Consider the following 19,081-nt stretch of genomic DNA (forward strand, 5'->3'; position numbering starts at 1 on the left):
CACCGTTTGCATTAAGTTTTCTGTCTCACCTGTTTGTATTCTTGTATTTTCTTTATGCACTGTTTTGATTTTGCTATTATCTGCCTAAGGAAACATTTTTCAAAGAAAAATGCCTCTGTGTGCATTACAAAGTATTCTCAGGAAATATCTCTGACCACAGTGAGGTGGTTGGGACAGCCTGACCCTGCCAACCCATTTGCAACTCTAACTATTGCCACTCCTTCAGAGCTGCTTGTGGCACAGTCAGCTGTACCAGGAAGATTTTGGGATTTCTGCTCATTTTTTAAAGGAAAGCTACTTTTTGATGCAGCTTTGAATATTCATGTCCTTGTGCTCATGAACCAGCCCTACAATCCCTGGTCTTTTGGATAGAGAAACTCTGCAGAGTGGAGTTCTGTGGTAACAGGAGCTTGTGGCCCCGTTGCCACACAGGGCCATGGGAGGACTCTCTTGGCAGACAGAACTGCACTGATTCTGCACTTACTGAGTGGTCACCTGGAGTCTGTGGCAGGCATTTTACGTTATATTTTATGTGTGGCTCAATATGAAATAAACAAAGAATGCACTAGAGCTCAACAAGTGCTTATTAAATACCGCCAGTTGTGGTGGTAAGAGCAAGAAGTATAATGTGGCTTCAAGAGAAACTGTAGATTAAGTTGCTGGTGCAAACTGTAGTGTCTTTGTTCCTTAAAGGGTCACAGAGCTTAAATGTGTTGTGATGCAGTTGAGTGATACAGGAAAAGAGCCAAGATTAGCTCCGTCAACAAAGTAAATGCTTCTTGTTTCAGAATGGCTCCATTGCTGATGAATATGATGTTGACCTACTTGGAAATCTAATCTGCCACTTACCTCCAGCTTTTCTACATGGCAGAATGTCTCTGAAGGCAATGGAAACAGCCCTTCATCAATTCAAACTCTGCCGACAGCTCAGCCATGAGCAGAAAGCTGAAATTAAATACAAACTCCTTGAGTTATATGGGTAAGGTATTAGGTGTAGTGCCTTGCTTCTGCTGACAGTTAAGGTATGCAGGGTATTAAGGCAGTGCTCTCTGTTCACAAGAATTACATTTCTGTTCAGGTGTGTAATGTGATAACTGTGGAACAAACTACAGCCCAAGGGACGTCCGCGACAAGTAAAGTCCCAGAGGAAAAAAGAGAGAGCAAAATGGAGAGCTGGGGGTTAATGGTGGAGTATGGCACGGGGAGCTGAAGAATTCTCACACTTGTGCACTGGTTTGAGAAGAAAACTGCAGGCATCTGTGGCAACTGGAGAGTCAGAGGAGGAAGCAGGGGGTGTATTCAACTAATTGAAACAACAGAGAGTGTTAGATATCATTAGGAGAACCACGCTACTGTATCAGCCATGCCAAAAACAAAGCTGTCCTCTGGCAAGAATGTAACATTTCTCACTTGCATACTAAGAGATGTCTGGCCTCTGAAGGCTAAGATTGAACACTTAGTTTCCAAGCATCCCTTTAGTCCCAGTCTGTCGCTTGGGTACTCCCGGTTATTTGAGTTGCTCATTCAGATTCCTCCTAGTTGTCAGGATTTTTCTGGTAACAAGTTTTTCATCATTGATTGCAAGCATTCTTCATTAATAAAATGTCCTAAAATATTTTTTCAGCTCTCCGAAGAACTGGACAGCTGAAACAACATTAGATGTTGGACCATTCATAGCTCAGCTGTCAAAAGGAGAACTGAATGTCCTTGCTGAAAAGGTATGTTCTTATTCTATCGTTTCAATTTATTAAACATTAAGTTTGAATTTGTGTTTATTAGTGCTATAACAGCCTAGATTAGGTAACCTGAATGTTAAACCAGGTAAATAATTATTTTGGCCAGTAACCATGCTTTTATCCGCTCACACATTTTTTACTTCATCAGAATTTCTGAGATTTCTTCTTCATTGTAGGCAATTATTTGCACGTATATGGTGACAATTGCACACTGTCATGTAGTAAAAAATGTGCTGTGTTTAAAAGGATGCAGACACAAATATTTTTAGAACTGTATTCTGAGTAGCATTATTTCCTCCATTCCCCTGCCTTTCAACCAAATGAGTTATGTTTCTTATCCTGTTAATAATGGGCTCATGTTGATCAAATCAGCATTTACTCATGTGGCCCTTTGCCCAAGGGCCAGTTTGGCACACAACTATTAACAGTAATAGCCTCAGCACTGTATCTTGTAGTTTCTTTGCCCTCTTTAGTTCATACAATCTTACGACTATTTATGTACATGGGTAAACTCTACTGGAATAAGGAATTCATTATTCTGCAGAAATATGTGAGCAGAGTCATCAACTTTTTCTCAAGAGTTAGTGCTTATAATTGACAAATAGAATAGAACTCATAACTGAGAGGGAGGTGTCCAGGAGGGCAGAGTAGAGATACTAAAGCATCACAAAAGCCCTAAAGAAGATGAACAGGTAAAAATATTTCTCCTAATTTGACAAATCCCTATCCTCAATTTTTGTATTTATTTGACAAATTTGAAGCAAGGAAAATAAAGTATTTTCCATGTTGTACATTATGAACAGAGGAGTTTGTTCTACACAGTGAGCAATCAGTCAGGGCCCAGATGTTGCCAGAATCTGAGAGGGTGTGGTAGGGGGAGAATCTCTCAGAATTTACTTTGTTTTTAGTACTTTTTTCCCTAAACAGCTGCTGCTAACTTTTCAGAAGCTTGCTAAACATCTGCAAGCAGAGGAAGGAGGCTGAGCTGTTACCGACCTCCATTGAGCTGATATCTGCACAAATCTCTCTCCAAAATGATTTCCTTTAAAAGAAAAGTTTCTTTTTGTTCCTTTTGAAGTTTCCAGATATCGTTTTGCGAATAGCAAAGACAGTCGGACCACTTTCTTCAGCCGAAGAGCTTCTATCAACTGTATTTGAATCTGTCTTCAATGCCACTGCCAGCACAGAACCAGACCTCACCACACCAGGTGAGTGTTTTACCTGAGGTCTGTGCAGTGTCAAAGTGCCACATTTCCAGTTCAGACTGAGTTTTTGTTTTGCCTTGATTATCACACGCATTCTGAGGACAATGGAAATGAAATCACTCAGTAACTTAATGGTCTACTCACATCAATGGCGAGTCTTTGCTCTGCTGCCCGTAGTCATTTGATGCACTGATCAATTGCTGAAACACTTGATTTCAGTGCTACATTGCAAGGTTAATTATCTCCTGGAATGCTTGTAAGATTATTTGAATTGGGGTTTTTGTTGATTTTTACCTTTTTTTTTTTTTTTTTCTTCTTTGCAATCTAAATGAAGCTCCTTGAATTAAAAAGCTGAGGAGGTGACAAGTTACTGTTGTGCCAGAAGATAATGCATAGTTAATCCTTTGCCAGACATGAGCATATGTTGACTCAGCTGTTCTGAAATCTGACATTGGTTGTGGCACTGTGTTTTGTTATAATCTAAAATTTATTATCGATCTGCTAGAATCTCTGGTGACAAATGGATCATTTTCTTTGTAGAAGGTGCATACTTTGACTATATTCTATTACAACAATTCTTTCCCTTATCTTATATTCACCCATGCAGAATTTTTAAGCCATTTAATCTTGTGCTGTGGAGAAAAACCTTGCTGTGGGGGAAGCTTCTGCAAGCGTTGAGCACCCAGCAGTTTCAGGGAGGCTGGTACTGGCTACCATTGAAAACCTACCCATCAATTCTGCCTAACAGCACAAGACCAAGCTCTCACCAGGCCCCTGTGCCTGCATGGAAATCCTCCCACTTATATAGCAGCAACTCTGGATAATGGCTGTGGTATTACTTACAGTGCTGTATTCATATACAGGCGACAGCATTCTACAGCACTGTATTTTTGCATTGGCTGAACAAAACCATGACCTCTATTGAGCAGAGGAGTCATTACAAATTATCATGCTCTAAAAAAGCAGGATCAAGCTGATAGAGTAGCAGAGTCCAGCTATATGGATCAAATTCATTCTTCTCTGCAGTAGAAAACCATCAAATCGTTAATTATTAAAACATTTATGTCCTTACAGATGTTTCTTTAGAACTTGATCACACCACCACCAATCCCAAATACTCTAATCAAGCTCGTGTCCAATACAGTTGCAGAGCTGTCTCATCTGCATTGCAATATAAACCCGCCAGTGAAGCTAATGGTGTTTGTGCTCAGGGTGTGATGGTGCAGCTGGGAGCGGGCCTGGAAGATGGAAAATGTAGGAATTGTTTGTGCTGGTCCAACAAGAAATGTTTCTGTTCTTCAAGCATGGTGTTGAAGTTGGGTTGCCAAGCATAATCTCCACACAGCTCACATCGTAGTTTCAGTAAGGAATTAAGTTTTATGGCTGGTTTCTAAATTACTGAAAAATGCAGTGTTAGAAGAATGGCTCTAGGATAACAAGGATGCTCTGCATGATGCCAACCTGCTACTTAACATCTCCTACAGGTTGTGAGCAAATAGTTATAGCAGAAATAATTGCTAGTGACGGTTCATACATCCATGCTTATATCAAGGGAAAAACAGAGGTGATGCTTATGGCAAATTGGAGGATACGAGGCAAAATTCAGGAACTGTATATCTGAGATGCTACCAGAAAGCAGCAGCAGTGGTGGAAAAAGAATTCAGGTTGTTTAACTACCAGCACTGAGATGTTATAACACGTTATCTATGTAGTATGTTCTTCATCAAACTAGATATAATTATTTAGGAAAAGAAAGAATGAAGAAGCATCAGATACTGGAAGCGAAGCCAGGACTCTAATTAGTATTTCCCTCTGTAACTGTGCCAATGTATCTGGTGCGTTGCAAATAACAAAATCAATGTTTTCCTTTTCCAAGAATAAAAAATTGAGGTTTTCATGACTTGGGGAAAGGAACTGCACTGGGCAGTATTTACATAGGAAAAGCTGACCTTTTGCAGGAGGGGAAAGTGAAACGATGCAGCTTCACAGGAAGGCACCTACAGGGAGAGCAGAATGTCAGCTGGCGCAGTGCAAACTGAACAACATTTTTGTTTGCTCAACAGATTCAGTCTTTTCAATGTTCTACCCACTACTGCAGCTTCCTTTGATGCAAATAAATCCCTCCTCTGCCTGCCTTCATAGTGCAAATCTACTTTATACATCCTCACTTCAGTTTATTTATCTGGGGAGCTTAGCTCTGACGCAGCATCTGTGGAATTCTTACATTTTACTGGTGATGGCCATATAATCTCTACACATCTTCAGCTTTGGTTTAGATCATCATTTAATAAGGTTTTCCTAAATTAGTGCCAGTAGAGAGAGAGCAGTAAGCAAGCATGTTAGGACTCTAATTTCTGCTTTCTATCAAAATGAGAGGTAGATTACACCAACAAAGACCAGGATTTGTTAAAAAACACAGTGGAAAATCTCTCATTTGATCATGCATGGGGCCGGAAGCTGCCCATAAATCAGATTTTTAAACACAGGTCATCTGTGCTAACAGTTCTGCTGTTAGCTGAAAGCTGTAAGTCTCACAGCTGTAAGTGAGACACTCTCTCTCATTCCTGACATTTTAACAACTCGCTTGACATGGAGGACAAGCACCATGCTTCTGTGACACATCCAGTTGCTGTCCCCACCTTGTTTAAATGTCAGGCGAGTTTTACAAGCTGTATATCCCTGTCAGGGTACTTCAGCATGAAGGGATTTCTTGTGTCTGATACTTTCCTGTTGAGCTGGATTCAGAAACAGACTGGTTGAATGTAGAGGAGTTCATTCAGCTGCAACATATAAATATGTTTCAATTTTGATTTTTCTGAGCAGCATTAGAGCTGGATGGAGACTTCCACTGAGGCCATCTCAGAGACCTGGGTTTGATTCCTTAGGCAACTGGTCTTGAAAAAAACTTGGAAGATCTCAGTTGCTCTCAGCATTGTGTGCCTTCAGATTTTAGTTTTATTGTAGCATCCCGTATTGTAACAGTTCTGAAATACGTGCTACTCCCATTTTCTTTTCCATTGTGCAGTGCCTTTGAAGGACAAAGAATGTAGTTGAATCTCACAAATTAGACAAATTATAGTTTTATATCCAAGATATCAATGATGCAAATATTTAAGAAAATTATTTCATTGCAAGATAGTTAATTAATATTACATTGGTTGCAGTTAATTCATAGTCCATAAGCCTCCTAACTCTTAAATCTTCCTATTGAATTTCTTTATTTTGGTCTCTTTGAAAAATACTCCAACTATGTGACTTCTTTTCCCTCAGGTTGCCTGGGAACCAGAGCCCCTTCTTCAGATGAAATTATTAAGTTAGCAGAAGCCAATGTCTACTGGTCAGCTCAGGAACTGAAATGCATGGATGCAGGGACTTTCGACAAAAATGTAGAACTTCTTGGGACTGTCTCCGGTTTTAACAACTCCCAACTTACGGCCTTGAAGGAAAAAGCCAAGCAGGTAACTGTACTGTATGTAAAAGAAAATCTAATCCATAATTTATCTGTCTGCTATTGAGCTGTATTCTAAAGTAGCTGTGCTATGGTGATGTCCTACTGCTTCAGGAATATCTGTTGCTTATTAGAAAAATAACATGAGAAGATTATTGTTTTGTTTTAGAGTTAAAAAGCAAGTTGTTCTGAACTACTGGCTGTCATTTTTGCTTTTCAATGGCTTTTCAGTTGCTTCCTTCCCACTTTTATTTTATAAATGAAAAAAACAGCAATCTATACTGTAGGTTGTTGGTTAGCCTGCTGAGGATTCAGCTGAGAGCGTTCAGTTGCCTACATTGAGAGCCACAGATGAAGAGGTTAGCATGTCCAGGCTATCTTCAGCTTCATGTCACCAGTATCTGGTAGAGGTTGTCTCCCCTCTGCCTCCATCTCCCCCTGGCCAGCTTTTCCTGAATCCCACTCTGTCAAAATGATGCAATGTTTTAGAACTCGTTTTTAGGTTCCACTGGATTGTTATGACAGAACAAGGTTAGGAAGTGTCTACAAGTGCAGTTAGCTGCAAGTAGGACAAGTGCAGATGCTTGGAGATCTGAAGACTGTGACAAAGTGAGCCTGGACAGCATCTTTGTACAGTGGCAGTTGCAGCCAAAGCAGTGGAGCTTTGGATAGAGGATCCAGAAATACAGTTTTTAGTAGAGCAGTGCATCTTTTAAAACTCTCAAATTACAGATGCCTGAAGAGAAGGGGCACTAACCAGGTGTCTGACCGTGACTCTGCAGCTGTGTCTCTGCTGTGACAGGACAGCAGCCCACTGCATCAAATACGTGTCCGTCTGCCTCCCTCTGTCAACACAAAGGCATGTGGGTGGAAAAAGGAAAAATAAAAAGAAATCTAGAGGATGATAAAACTAATGCTCATCTGAGATGGTGGAAACTTAAGTATTTTACAGAGTGCTGCATAATAGTGTGATTACAGAGTGTTATCTGCTCTAGAGAAATAGTCAACAAGTTGATGTGCTCCTGTATTCAACTCAAAGATGCACAGGTCTGTAGTGCTCTGAATTTTGTCTATTTGGTCCATGTGAGCACTGGTGAGACAGACTGCTGCTAGACAAGGACAGACTCAATATATTAATCTGTCAGATGCAGCATGCTATTGCACTCAACACCAACCATGAGAAATCGGTACTGGCAAAGGAACTACAGCTCTTTGAAATTATTTGCAGAAGATGCTGTTATATTATTAACTAAAGGGCATCTATGATTAAAGGTTTGATTAAGCCAGATTTAATTTCTCCTAAATTGATTTATTTCCTCTAAAATAAACTGCACGCTACTTGTGGCCACAAACTAATTCAAAAAAGTCTGGTTATCAGATGGTGTCTTAATGAACGTAAGCAGCTTAACTCACTTGGAAGTGGAAGGTCTCCAGACTCTGTGATAGTAACAGATGTATGGTTTTGTAGTCTCTAGGTGAATGAGGACAAAGGAGAGGTTCAGTTTTCATACACTGTGTTATTTATACCATTATGTCTGAGATTTCTTCAGCACGGATAATGCTATTTATGAAGCTGCTCAGATTCTGTATTTTATGACCTAGATCAGGAAACAGGCACACAACATTTTTAACTCTATGTGTTTCGTGTATCTCTTAAGCTAGAGAATTAGTAGCATTAAAATTGAGGCAATGTTTTTTACTGTGTCTTTTCTTTTGAGAAGACTGAAGTTTCCCAGACTTGGGCTATTTTCTGTTTCTTTATGACGCTGTAAAACTGCCATAAAAGATCTAGTGGATACTCAGTCAGATGGTGAGGGTCTGGCAAAGGCTCCCTTAAACAAATCCTTACCCTGAGAGTCATAGTTGAGACAGAACACCTCAACAGTCCTGGGGCATCGCCAGGGTGCACAATCAGCACACAGCCTCCAACTCTGAGGGGAGAGCATCTTATCCCAGAGGTCTGGCCCTTTGTGTTCTGTGAGTCGTTGAGCAAACACCAGCTCTCTGAAAATGGAAAAAATATTTGCATGGAGTAGTCAGCTTATCCCAGGACTGTGCTTTTATGTTCATATATGGAGTTGTTCGCACAATCACACATGAGAAAACTCCCCTGTACTGACTGACATCATGCAGAGCTGCTCAAGTATCTGAGACCTTTAGCTCTTGATGGCCATTCAATATTCCAGGCTGATATTTTCCTGAAATTACAGCTTTCTTAGGCTGGTCTGTGACAGCTTTTAAACCTGTACTGTAACTGTACCACAAATAAAGCTAGAAGAGGAACTCATCACTATCAGTACGTGGATTTTGATATTTTAGGTAAACTAACTGTTATTACTTCAGTACCTACCTTCACAATATCCCATCTCTGCCTTTTGTTTGTGAAGAAACATATATCAGGTACTGGGAATTTTAAAAAGAAGTGTTTGAGGAGTGGTGTACATAGAGGAAGATTCACAATGATGTAACAGATATTATAAATTAATGAATCTGTTCTAAAGGTTTGGGGATCGCTGCTAGGCTGGAAGAGCTACCATATTGTTTCTCTGGGGCACATTGCACTGGCACTCACTGAAAATGAAATTGAAGAGCTAGATTTACATTCAATTGACACCATTTCTGTCCTCAGTCAACAAGCAGAATGGACTGTTGCCCAGGTAAGCATGTTACTGAATTTACCACTGAATGTATGTCCTTCGGGTTTAAAGTCCTGGGACTGCTTAGGAAACCGATACAGCACCCCCTACTACTGTCTGCTGGTTGACTTCAGCTGAGGCCATCACAAATGAGAGCTGGTCGGCCAGCACTGATGTCTGCCTGGTTGTTGGCTTCCCCACTGAGATGGCCAAGAGGATGTCAATCAGTATTAATTGTGGTGGTGACCAGTATTCCTTAGCTCTTGCCCACCAAGTAATAAAAGAGGTCCGTAGCTCCTCTCATACTGGTCCCTGGAAAGATGCTGCTGGTGGAAGATGCAAGCCTTTTGTCACTAAGAGTAATCACTGAAGAGGTAGTGTGCGCCCCAACCCTAGCATTCACTGCCCTGGAAACCTAAGTTGATGGCAAGTATGCCACTTGGATGCTATGTTCCTTCCATCTTCCTTTCTTTGAATAATTTCTGATTACATCAATAGATTTTCATATTAAATTGAGAGAAAGTGGCAGTTAAATAAGGCAAGACAACCTGATATTAGAAAGCCTAAATAATTCATATTAATCCTGTTAATTAACTTGCACTTCTTTCTAGCAATTTAACTGAATTTGGCAGCTCTGTTAGGCACTTCAGTGCCTGTTTCCTGTAGGGAGGTAGTCACCTTTGACCAAGAGAAGACATACTGAATTCTTCTAATGCGTTTGGGAAGTGGCTGTGAAAATGCTCTCCTTAAGTGCCTCAAAAAGGTGGTGCCAGTGCTCCTCCTGAACTCCTATTACATTGGAGAGGCTCAGGATTACTTATGGTCCCTTTGTAACACTCCATAGCTTCCAGTATGAGTTTGGGCTGCTGGAAGCAAAATCTTCAGTTATATATACTCCATTTGCATGTAATACCTTCTTATTTCTGCAGGCAAGATCTATTTTGCAAAGTTTTCTAGAAGATTCTGGGCAAACAATGAGCACACTAAAAAGCTTTGATTTAGTTGGATTGGGAGCTATTCTCTGTGCTCTGAACTCCACGGAAATCAAGTCCATAAGGACTGCTGAATTCAGGTACTGCATTTGAAACATAACGGAATTGTTAATATCTCTACTGATAAAATGCAAACTTGTTTTCCTTTAAGATTTACAGTGCCTGAAGGGCTCTTTTTGAATTCTAAACACTTTAAGAAAGGCAATAGCCGCTAGAGAAAGCATACAGTGGCTGTTTAAAATACATTCATTGTAAATTTCCTCTGCCATTTGTATCCCACCATTCAAGCAATGCACTTTAGGGAACCTGCTTTAGCAGAGGGCTGGACTAGGAGATTTCCAGAGGTCTCTCCCAAATTCAGTGATTCTGTGAAGCCTGGGTTTTTGCTCCAAGCATTAAACATTTGCTTGCAACGTTTGTACATATATTTTAACTCAGAAGTGGGTTTATGTTCTTGCTACTGCAGACTATATTCCAGGCACTTTTAGTATTTCATGTGATGGCAGCTTGTCACATTAACCTTGTCTTTTGCAGTGCCGCTGTTGCAAGAATTGGCCTCTTGCTGTGTAGCACCCCTGTACTGAGGCAATTTAAGAAGATAACAGAGTCTGTGTTTGGAACTGCGACCAGCTGGAATGGCTCTGTGTTACAGGAAATTGGTACTATAGCAGGTAACAAATTTCAGGCTGCAGATGGTGATAGTTGTGAGGCAATGTTATTAAGTGTTGAGTGACAACTTCGCGTAGCTGTGTGTTTTTCTAGACTGGCAAAATGAATTTCTTCCAGAGAGGAGTCACCTGCAGGGATGGACATTCAGCAATTTCTTTGCACTTGGGAAAAGTTGTGGTAGTCTCCATGAGGTGCCTCCTGCTGCACTTTTTTTAAAGCCTTCCAGTGATTTCACTTAATGCTCCCTAAATCTTCCTGTTTTAGAAGAGGCTGTGAAGAAGCATTCTCTGATGCTGCTGCTTATGGCTTACATAGATTGTTATCATATCTCCCCTCAACTGTTTCTTTTACAAGCACAGAAGTTATTTAGTGGTCCTTTGGATAGATTATGCTCCTCACCAATGGCTGAGGACTTGTAATGTTTGAACACAATGTAAGAAACAAAAAAATTAAGAACCAGGATTCCTCAATGAAACATATGGAAGAAATACATTTATTAGATATTTTGCACAAGCGTTACCCTAAAAGTCAATCTAATAAAAAACCCATATTACCTTTGCAGGTGGTTTGAATGAGGATGAACTTAAAGCTTTTGATAAAAACCTGATGCCATATTTCCAGCCAATAGCAATAAGAAGTATACCTGCTGAGATTTTCCAAGTAAGAGCTTTATTAGTGAAGGAGTAATTGAATTTTTATTGTTTTAACTCTGGTATAAATAAACTGCAGCTCTGCTTTGGGGTTTCAGTAAGACTTTTTCGGCGGTTTGATAGACAGGGATCTAAAATGTTAACTTTAAACTGTTTATCTGTACTTGTGATGAGCATAAAATAGGTTTAGCAAGCTTTGTTTTTTCCTCAGAATGAATATCAGAGAAAAAGCAAAACCTGTGGTCAGAAAGCACAGAAGGGCCTCTCTTTCTTTACACACTGTATTCAGGTCTGAGTTTTCTTCTCTGTTTATTAACATTTGCAGAGATGCTATCACAGCTACAGGTTTCTCTGCTGACTTAGGTAAGAGCCTTTTTATTATCCTAAAATCTGGCAACATTTCCCTGAGTTAGCTCTGAGGAGCAGATTGTACAAGCAGATACAGATCAGAAAGGAATTACATCTAATTACAATCACTCTGAATGTGGACCAGAAATTAGAATGTGAATCTTGAGGTCATTGGCCCAGACTTTATTTGACTCCATGACAAGATTAATATTCTGCCTAGTCTGGTCTCTTTCAGATGCTCAGGCAAGTGATGTATTTATGGCCAGATGAGCTAAACAGATAGTTAACTGTGTCAGGTTCCATAAATGAGAATATCTCCTTGAACAATTACTGTTTTGCACAGTACCACTGACAGTTTAGATAAGCTGGAGATGTTCTTAGCCAAACTATTTGTCTGGAAAACAGGCGAAGGTGAAGGTCTATGGCATCTTACAGAATTTCTTGCAAAGAGCATACTTTTTTGTTAGTAAGAGTGGTAATAATAATACAAAATGTGCTTAGAAAACAACAGGGAATCTTTCTGGAACATTTTGCTGTATTTGAAAGACTCAAAGCAGAATTTGTTTACATAGCTTTTATGCTATTTTAGAGCTACATACATTATTCAGATTTTGATTTTTGAAAAACTACACTGTATAATGGACCTTAATTTAGTTTAAAAGTGCCTCATTTCAACATTTCTGGATGACAGGCATTTACATCAGTTTTACGAGGTTTAAAAGAGCATATTGTTTGCTAGACAATGAAAAACTGGGAAGGGTTTGTTCCGAGGTCTGACCTACCTGGAAGGGGAAAATATAATCCCTTGTAAAGTAGAACCTGGATGCAGAACTGTTGCTACAGAGATGGCATGTTGTGCAGGAAGGCTGCAATTCTTGGGACTGCAGATTATTAACTGGAATTGAAGACATCCAGCATGGCCAATACATGGCAGGTTAATTTCTGTGTAACAGAATTACTATAAGATTGTAATTTCCATTAAACACAAACTTCAGTATGACCAGACTTGGAGGATTTGCAGTCTAAAAGAGGAAAAATAATGAGATTAAAGCAAATTATTTTTCAACTCACTGTTTTCTCTACTGATAGCTCCAATCAAGGGTTAAACATAGATTCAGGAAAGGTTTCATGGGAGCACAATAGATGAAAGCACAAGAAGATGCACAGTGTCACTGGACTTTGCACAAGTCAGGAAAGTTACTGGAAAATGAAACTCCTTTTACATATTGAAGCAGTGTCCAATATAGTGTTAGCACAGAAAGCTTCTCAAGCTGTTACAGCCAAGCAGCAAGCGGCCAGTGAAGTAAATTAACAAAGAGCTTTTTCTAAGCTCTATTGAGTTTTCCTATAGAAATACAATGTTGAAGGCTATTTCTCCTCATTCCTTACCTGTGTGTGATCAGCAGTCTAAATGATTTTTTCTGTCTTTTTCACTCCCAGGCATTGTCACCAGAACAAATAGCAAACCTGGGCCCTGAAAATGCTGCTATGGTTACAGGATCACAGCGTGAGCGTCTGAGTGCATCACAGCTCCAGAGCCTTCAGCTGGCACTGGATGGAGCCAGGACCAGAACCCCAGAGGCACCCACCACAGCTTGTATACCGCTGTCGAGGCGACCCCCAGCTCCTGGTGGTGAGTGTGATTCCCACTTCTGCTTAGAGGGGAGGGTGCACGTTTTACAGTTCGTAATAGTTCACATGCAGTCAAGCCAGCACTGAGAAATTATCTCTATCAGACAGCAAATATTGTTCCTTCCATTGCTACAAGCAAGAGATAAGATGATGAAGAAAAGAGAGGAATGCTGAGGTGCTAAAAGAGGATTAAGGGGGACTAAATTGCTACCCTGCTCTTGCTGAAATTAAAGCAGATCTTACTGGAAGCAACTGACCTGTGCTGTCAGTCCACATCTCTCACACACGTGGCACATTCTCCTTGTAGATATGCCACAGGGAGGAGTTTCCTGGGCAAAGATCACCTGAGTCCTTGAGTCTCTCATTCATTATTCCAGTTATACCTATTATTCCATACTACCCCTATGAAATGCTTCTCTGTGGAGCTGTGTGTGGAAATTGACCATTCCAAATGTTGTCATCTTTTGAGCTGCTAAATGTAAATAGGAGGACTGAAATGCTGTAATTTGCTACACCTCTTCAGGCTGGCTTAGGTAGGATAGCACTGAACTGAAGCATGTTGTAAGGCATAAAGCATTCTGCTTTTCAGGTGCTCCATGTCTGAGCGACTTTGGCATCTGGTTGTGTGCTTTGTTTGCACTTGCAAGTGCCTTTCTGAATCCATGATTGTTAAGCTTATGGTAAGTTATGTTTACAGTTAGAGGGCTCTTTTGTAATAGAGACTTATATCACATGTAACAGTGATGGCTTAGCAGTAACATGGGAGGATGAAGGACTGAGGCCCCCTTTCTGCTTTGAAAATGGAGTAACAATTTCTGAATAACTGATTTGTATTGCAGAGGTGTCTTGTAACTCTATTAGCCTATCTCAGACTCTAATCGAGAGTAAAGCACTTTATCTTATCTTTACTATAAGACCAGCCTTAACAAAAGTATATTTAAAATTCCATGTAAAACCAATCAGTTTGTGCGCTTCTTTAGAGTGTGTTGTTGGTATTAATCTGTATTTTGCTTGTTCCAGTCAATTGATAAGATTTTATTCCACAAGCGCTGTGATAACCTCCAGCTAAATGAATGTTGCCATTAACTTTTATTAAATTTTATAATTTTAATAAGATTCAACAAGAGCACTGATGGGCTTACGTTAAGAGTTAAGCAAACTAAATCTCTAGTGTTCCACTCAGTGCTTAAGGCTGCAAATCAAGGTATATAAAAAAAAAAAAGATATTTTTCTTTGCTTTTTGCTTTTCAGTGTTCTGGAGATAATGAAAAGGAGGTGCCGAAGATCTGCAGCTTAGCACAAGTAGCAGAATGAAGAGGTGCTCAGATGCCTGAGTGCAACCTGGTTTTTCTTAAAAGCAGCAGCTTCACCTGGCATCATGTTGTGAAGTATCTGCTTTCCTTTCCTTTACCATTAACAAGTAAGATGGGATAAGATAAGATGGGATCCCTCCAAATACTTCAGAATAAATTTCAAAATTGCAGATGCCTTATGTGTATCATGAGAAAGTCACCGAAAGATAAGCTTATATGTTAGAGAGGAGCCTGAATGACACAGAGGACAGGGATGTATTTTATCCCAGCCCTTTTTATTCTGGTTTATTTGGTCATGCTATTTTAATCCATCTGTTGCATTTTCTTATTATAGTCTATAGCCTGAGGGCAGAGGCTCTTTCTATGTGACATATTAGAAGCCACACTAAAAGTTACTGCTGTTGCAATAAAATAATTTCATCTCTGGGACAGTAGTTTAAATCCTGCTCAGCTAAGAAGTAGCTGTGTGATCTTATTTAAGCATTTTTAATAAATATATTCCCAATGGCTGCTTGTATACAACACGGAATTGTTACCACAGAGGACAGTGCAATACTGTTAGTATTTGATGTGACAAAATGCACCATGGAAAGCTTCTTATTTTCATCACAAGATGACCCTCCACTTTGGTCAGAGTCGAAGGATACAGCTGGAAACTGTAGGAGAAATCTGTTCACTGGGACTGTCAATCCGGCACTTTCCACAAGGTCTATAATAATTTAACATAACTATAAACCACATATAGTTTGTGTATCTAATACTTTTCATGTCAGATCTAAGTATTTTAAACTATGGAAAAACAGATACATTAAAAATTCTCTGCATGTAAATATACATTTTTGTGTTCATCAGCATGGTTTTATGCCAAGAATTCACGGTACCGTTTTCCATTTTGTCACTACAAAAGTCCTTATCCTGGAATTAAAAGAAGGCACTGAATGGTCTTAAAAGTTCAGCTTCTCCGTTTAGGGCATTGCTGTAGTAAATGCCTTTCAGACTTTTATCTGTATTTCTTTATGGCAAACATCAAATCTAGCTTCTTTGCACTGAAAGCAGATTTGGAAAGTTGCTACAGTTGGGGAAGAGAAAGGAATGGAGCTGGAGAGAAGCAGCTGCAGCATCTTGCTGGGGAAGGGCGAGCTTTTGCTGCTGCTGGGTTGTACCCACCACTGTCCCAGACAGTCTGTAAGTCCTGCAGCAGCAGCAGGAGCCAGCCTGCTTTTCAGGACTCTCTTATTGGCAAAGGAAGCAGTGAGAGCATGGCCATTTTTCACCCCCTCCTTTGCCCTTCAGCAATCTGCTGCTTTGGGAACTGCCTTTGCCTATCTCTAACCGTAGAAAATGTGACATGATGTTGCAAACAATACTACATACTTTGCATTTTATAAGCAAAGAACTGCTGCAAGTTGCCTTGCAACTTTTTCTCTAGTGCTAATGGTAGAATATCTGCTTTTCCCCTACTGTGTTTCCTTTTCTGCATGTAAACAGTGGATTGTGGCATTTCTTTAAATAGAAATAAATCCCAGCAAATACATGCAAGCACCCACTGAAGCAAAAAACCCTTTGATGGATCAAACACATTATACTTGTCTGTTTTCTCATCTTAAAAAGTCCTGCCTCATTGAGATGTGAAAGCAGTAAAAGGTTGTTTGGTTTCCATAAATTACTTGACTTGAATCTTGTGTACACTTCTGTGAAGATGCAGGAGAAATACTGTCATAGGCAAGAAGAGAGACAGCATTTCCAGTTCAGCTGTGAAAGTCAGACACGTGACTTAGCTACACCAAGTGCTTCAAAAACCCATATGAGCCGAAAATAATCTTCTGTCAATGTACCTGGGAGTGATTCTGTCTGCAGTTATGTGAGTCAAGAGTTCAGCTTCTAATTGGAGCAGGAATGAGCTCTTTGTTTTGTGCCATCTGTGCTGTAATTTCTTTCAAGCACAAGTGCTTTTAAATAGCTGAAGTCCTTGATTATTTATTAATTTTATTAATATTTATGTTAATATCTTCACTGCATTTGAATTTGGTCAGAGGCTTATCTATTTCTTATAAGAGCAGTGTAGAAAATGTAAATGCAGAGTTCCCACTGGATGTTGAATTTGCTTCATGGTGAGAGAAGAGTCCTCTTTGCTTTGTGTGACCATGTGAGAGCGTCTCGGATGATGAGTATTGTGGTAATGTAATTTTACTTTTGCCAATGTATGAAGGTCAAAGATGAAAAGTTTCGTTCTACTGAAACTGTGCATGATGTGGCTGTCTCTAAATTCTTGAAAGACACGGGCCTAATATCTCAAGAGAGCTGAGAACCGTGTTTTAGTCCCTTATAGGCCTTGATTAGTAAGATACGCACTCCTGTGTCATATGATGTAACACAACCACATGGACTGCTTTAATCCACTGCTGTTGAAATCAGGGCTCTGTCTTCCCTCCCCGGTACAACAGGAAGGAGACTGGGGAGAAAAGACAAGTCTGCAAAGAATACACACAAACTCTTAATGAACATTAAATTTCTCTTATCCCCAGAAATTGGAAATCATTCCTTGGAAAGAATATTTTGTGCATTGTTATACAGCGTGTTTTCAAAAGTGCAGATAAAGGCCAAACTGTTCAAACAAATTAATGTACCACTCAGGTGCCTCTTTTCATATATTCTGGTAAAGTGCTCCATAATGAGACTTTATCTGCTCAGTTCCTAAACAGAGAAATTAGGAGACTAGTTCAAATACTCTGCCAGTCCTTGTCTCTATTGGGACCTGTATCAGTTCTTTACCAGACAATATTTTTGTCAAAATTAACATCTTGTTTATTCTACCCAGAACTATACAGTCTGGAAATGCATTACGTTTTTTTTCTGCCCAGATCAGCCAATGCCCATCTGTCTGTCCCTGCCCTTTGCTGTTCAGAATCGTTCTGCTTTTCTGGCCCGGATTAATAAGGATTTTCTTGCCCTCATGATACAAGAACACATGGCATGATCAGAATTTGCAATCCAAGTGACTATACATTGCAGTATTAATTGGTCAGACTATGATCAGTGAATTTCTTGCTTTGCTGGCAACTATGTAACATTTATTTTCTAAAATTTAGACAGTACTGATTACTCCAATAGACATTTAATAGCTCTTCTAAAAGAAAAGACACCACAGGTCCTAGAGAGAAATATGACAATTACAGCATGGTGGTTTTTTCTGGTAAACTTTTCTCCAAGAAGTGTTAACCACATATAAACACAAACTGTACAAAGAATAAGCACTGCTGTAGTCCAAATAATGCGTTGGTTTAATGCAGAAGGTAAAGCTGCCCTTGGTCATCTCTAACCAGAGCCTGACGTGTTTTGATATTTAATCAGATGTCAGAAAACAGTTTGGACCACAAACAAGCTCTAAATATATCCTGTATGAACTGAGAAAATAACTATTCTCATCATGATATCACTGATGCCGCTGCTTTTGAAAGAGGTGAATCATTTATGTAATTGTTTCCATAACTTGTGTTAATCAGAGGTTTTTCTGCGCAGTAATTACATTCCACTTTTTCAGGAGAGGCACCCTCTCTTCAGCCTCTCTAAAATGATCAGTAAGATTAAGCAGTTTATTTCTGTACTGGACCCTTTGCAAGATGAGAATGTCATTGTTTTAGAAATCTGAGTTATATTCAGGAAGGGATCCATGGAAGAATGTATCATATACTTAAGCTACAGGAGAATACGCAGCAGAATGTGATGTCTGTCAGCAATATCCATTGAAATCCATGGACAGCTTCACCAGGATTCCATTCCTGAGACCATCGAGAAAAGGCACTGACGAAGCCTTTCAGCTGGCTACAAAAAGCGCAGTCTGTCCACTTATTGCACCTGCCCAAGACAGCATATTTATCCCAGGTAATATTTCATGCTCTATTATGTCTTTCTAAGGGAAGATACATCTGTGATTGAAGTGTTTCTAATTCTTCAAACCACAACAGAGTGAAGGTGCGGTGCTGTACAGCCTCTCATGAGACATTGATTTCAGGCAGTACGAACTTCAGTACCTTGCTGTATCCTATGACAATCCTTATCCACTTCTGTAATGTCCTTTGCATCACCTGAGTACGGTGAGCTCTGACACCAACGTGCCTTTGAGAAGCACAGGTTTTCCAGTAGAGTATCAGATGTGCTTCTCACCATCCACTTTTTTCATTGACAAGGCAAGTGAAATGTCAGAAGCCTGGAGCTTCAGAATTGTTCCAAGAGACGGGGAAGCTAAGGTTGCCTGGGGGTGACAAGCCTGTTCCGAGGCTGTCAGCTGCAGGGAGATACCCAGGGAAGGCACGACTTCCTATTGCAGCTCCTCAGCTGAGGAGGTGCTGGAACGAGGAAGTGAAGAGGTGTGCCAGGTCTGCAGACACTGTGACAACAAGCTCCTTGTCTGAGGGCAGATTCCGATCCAGAGCTGAGGCTGAAATGTGTAGG

The 19,081-nt window shown here is 40.0% G+C and overlaps 1 protein-coding gene across 5 annotated transcripts in view; it reads left to right on the forward strand.

The window, feature by feature from the left end:
• The window catches only part of OTOA (otoancorin), a 31,270-nt gene extending 15,807 nt beyond the window's left edge, over positions 1-15,463 (forward strand). For all 5 annotated transcript variants that reach the window (XM_085514175.1, XM_085514176.1, XM_085514174.1 and 2 more), the window contains 11 exons: positions 789-979; positions 1,625-1,718; positions 2,815-2,944; positions 6,212-6,399; positions 8,891-9,046; positions 9,955-10,097; positions 10,552-10,688; positions 11,249-11,346; positions 13,125-13,317; positions 13,906-13,996; positions 14,568-15,463. In XM_085514175.1, coding sequence (XP_085370301.1) covers positions 789-979; positions 1,625-1,718; positions 2,815-2,944; positions 6,212-6,399; positions 8,891-9,046; positions 9,955-10,097; positions 10,552-10,688; positions 11,249-11,346; positions 13,125-13,317; positions 13,906-13,982 — 1,407 coding nt within the window. In that variant the 3' untranslated portion in view covers positions 13,983-13,996; positions 14,568-15,463. The remainder of the gene's footprint in view (positions 1-788; positions 980-1,624; positions 1,719-2,814; positions 2,945-6,211; positions 6,400-8,890; positions 9,047-9,954; positions 10,098-10,551; positions 10,689-11,248; positions 11,347-13,124; positions 13,318-13,905; positions 13,997-14,567) is intronic.
• Positions 15,464-19,081: the final 3,618 nt, after the last annotated feature.

The sequence above is a fragment of the Coturnix japonica genome, chromosome 13 (genome assembly GCF_054131305.1).
Source record: "Coturnix japonica strain WE chromosome 13, WE-NBRP24, whole genome shotgun sequence".
Classification (NCBI taxonomy): Eukaryota; Metazoa; Chordata; class Aves; order Galliformes; family Phasianidae; genus Coturnix; species Coturnix japonica.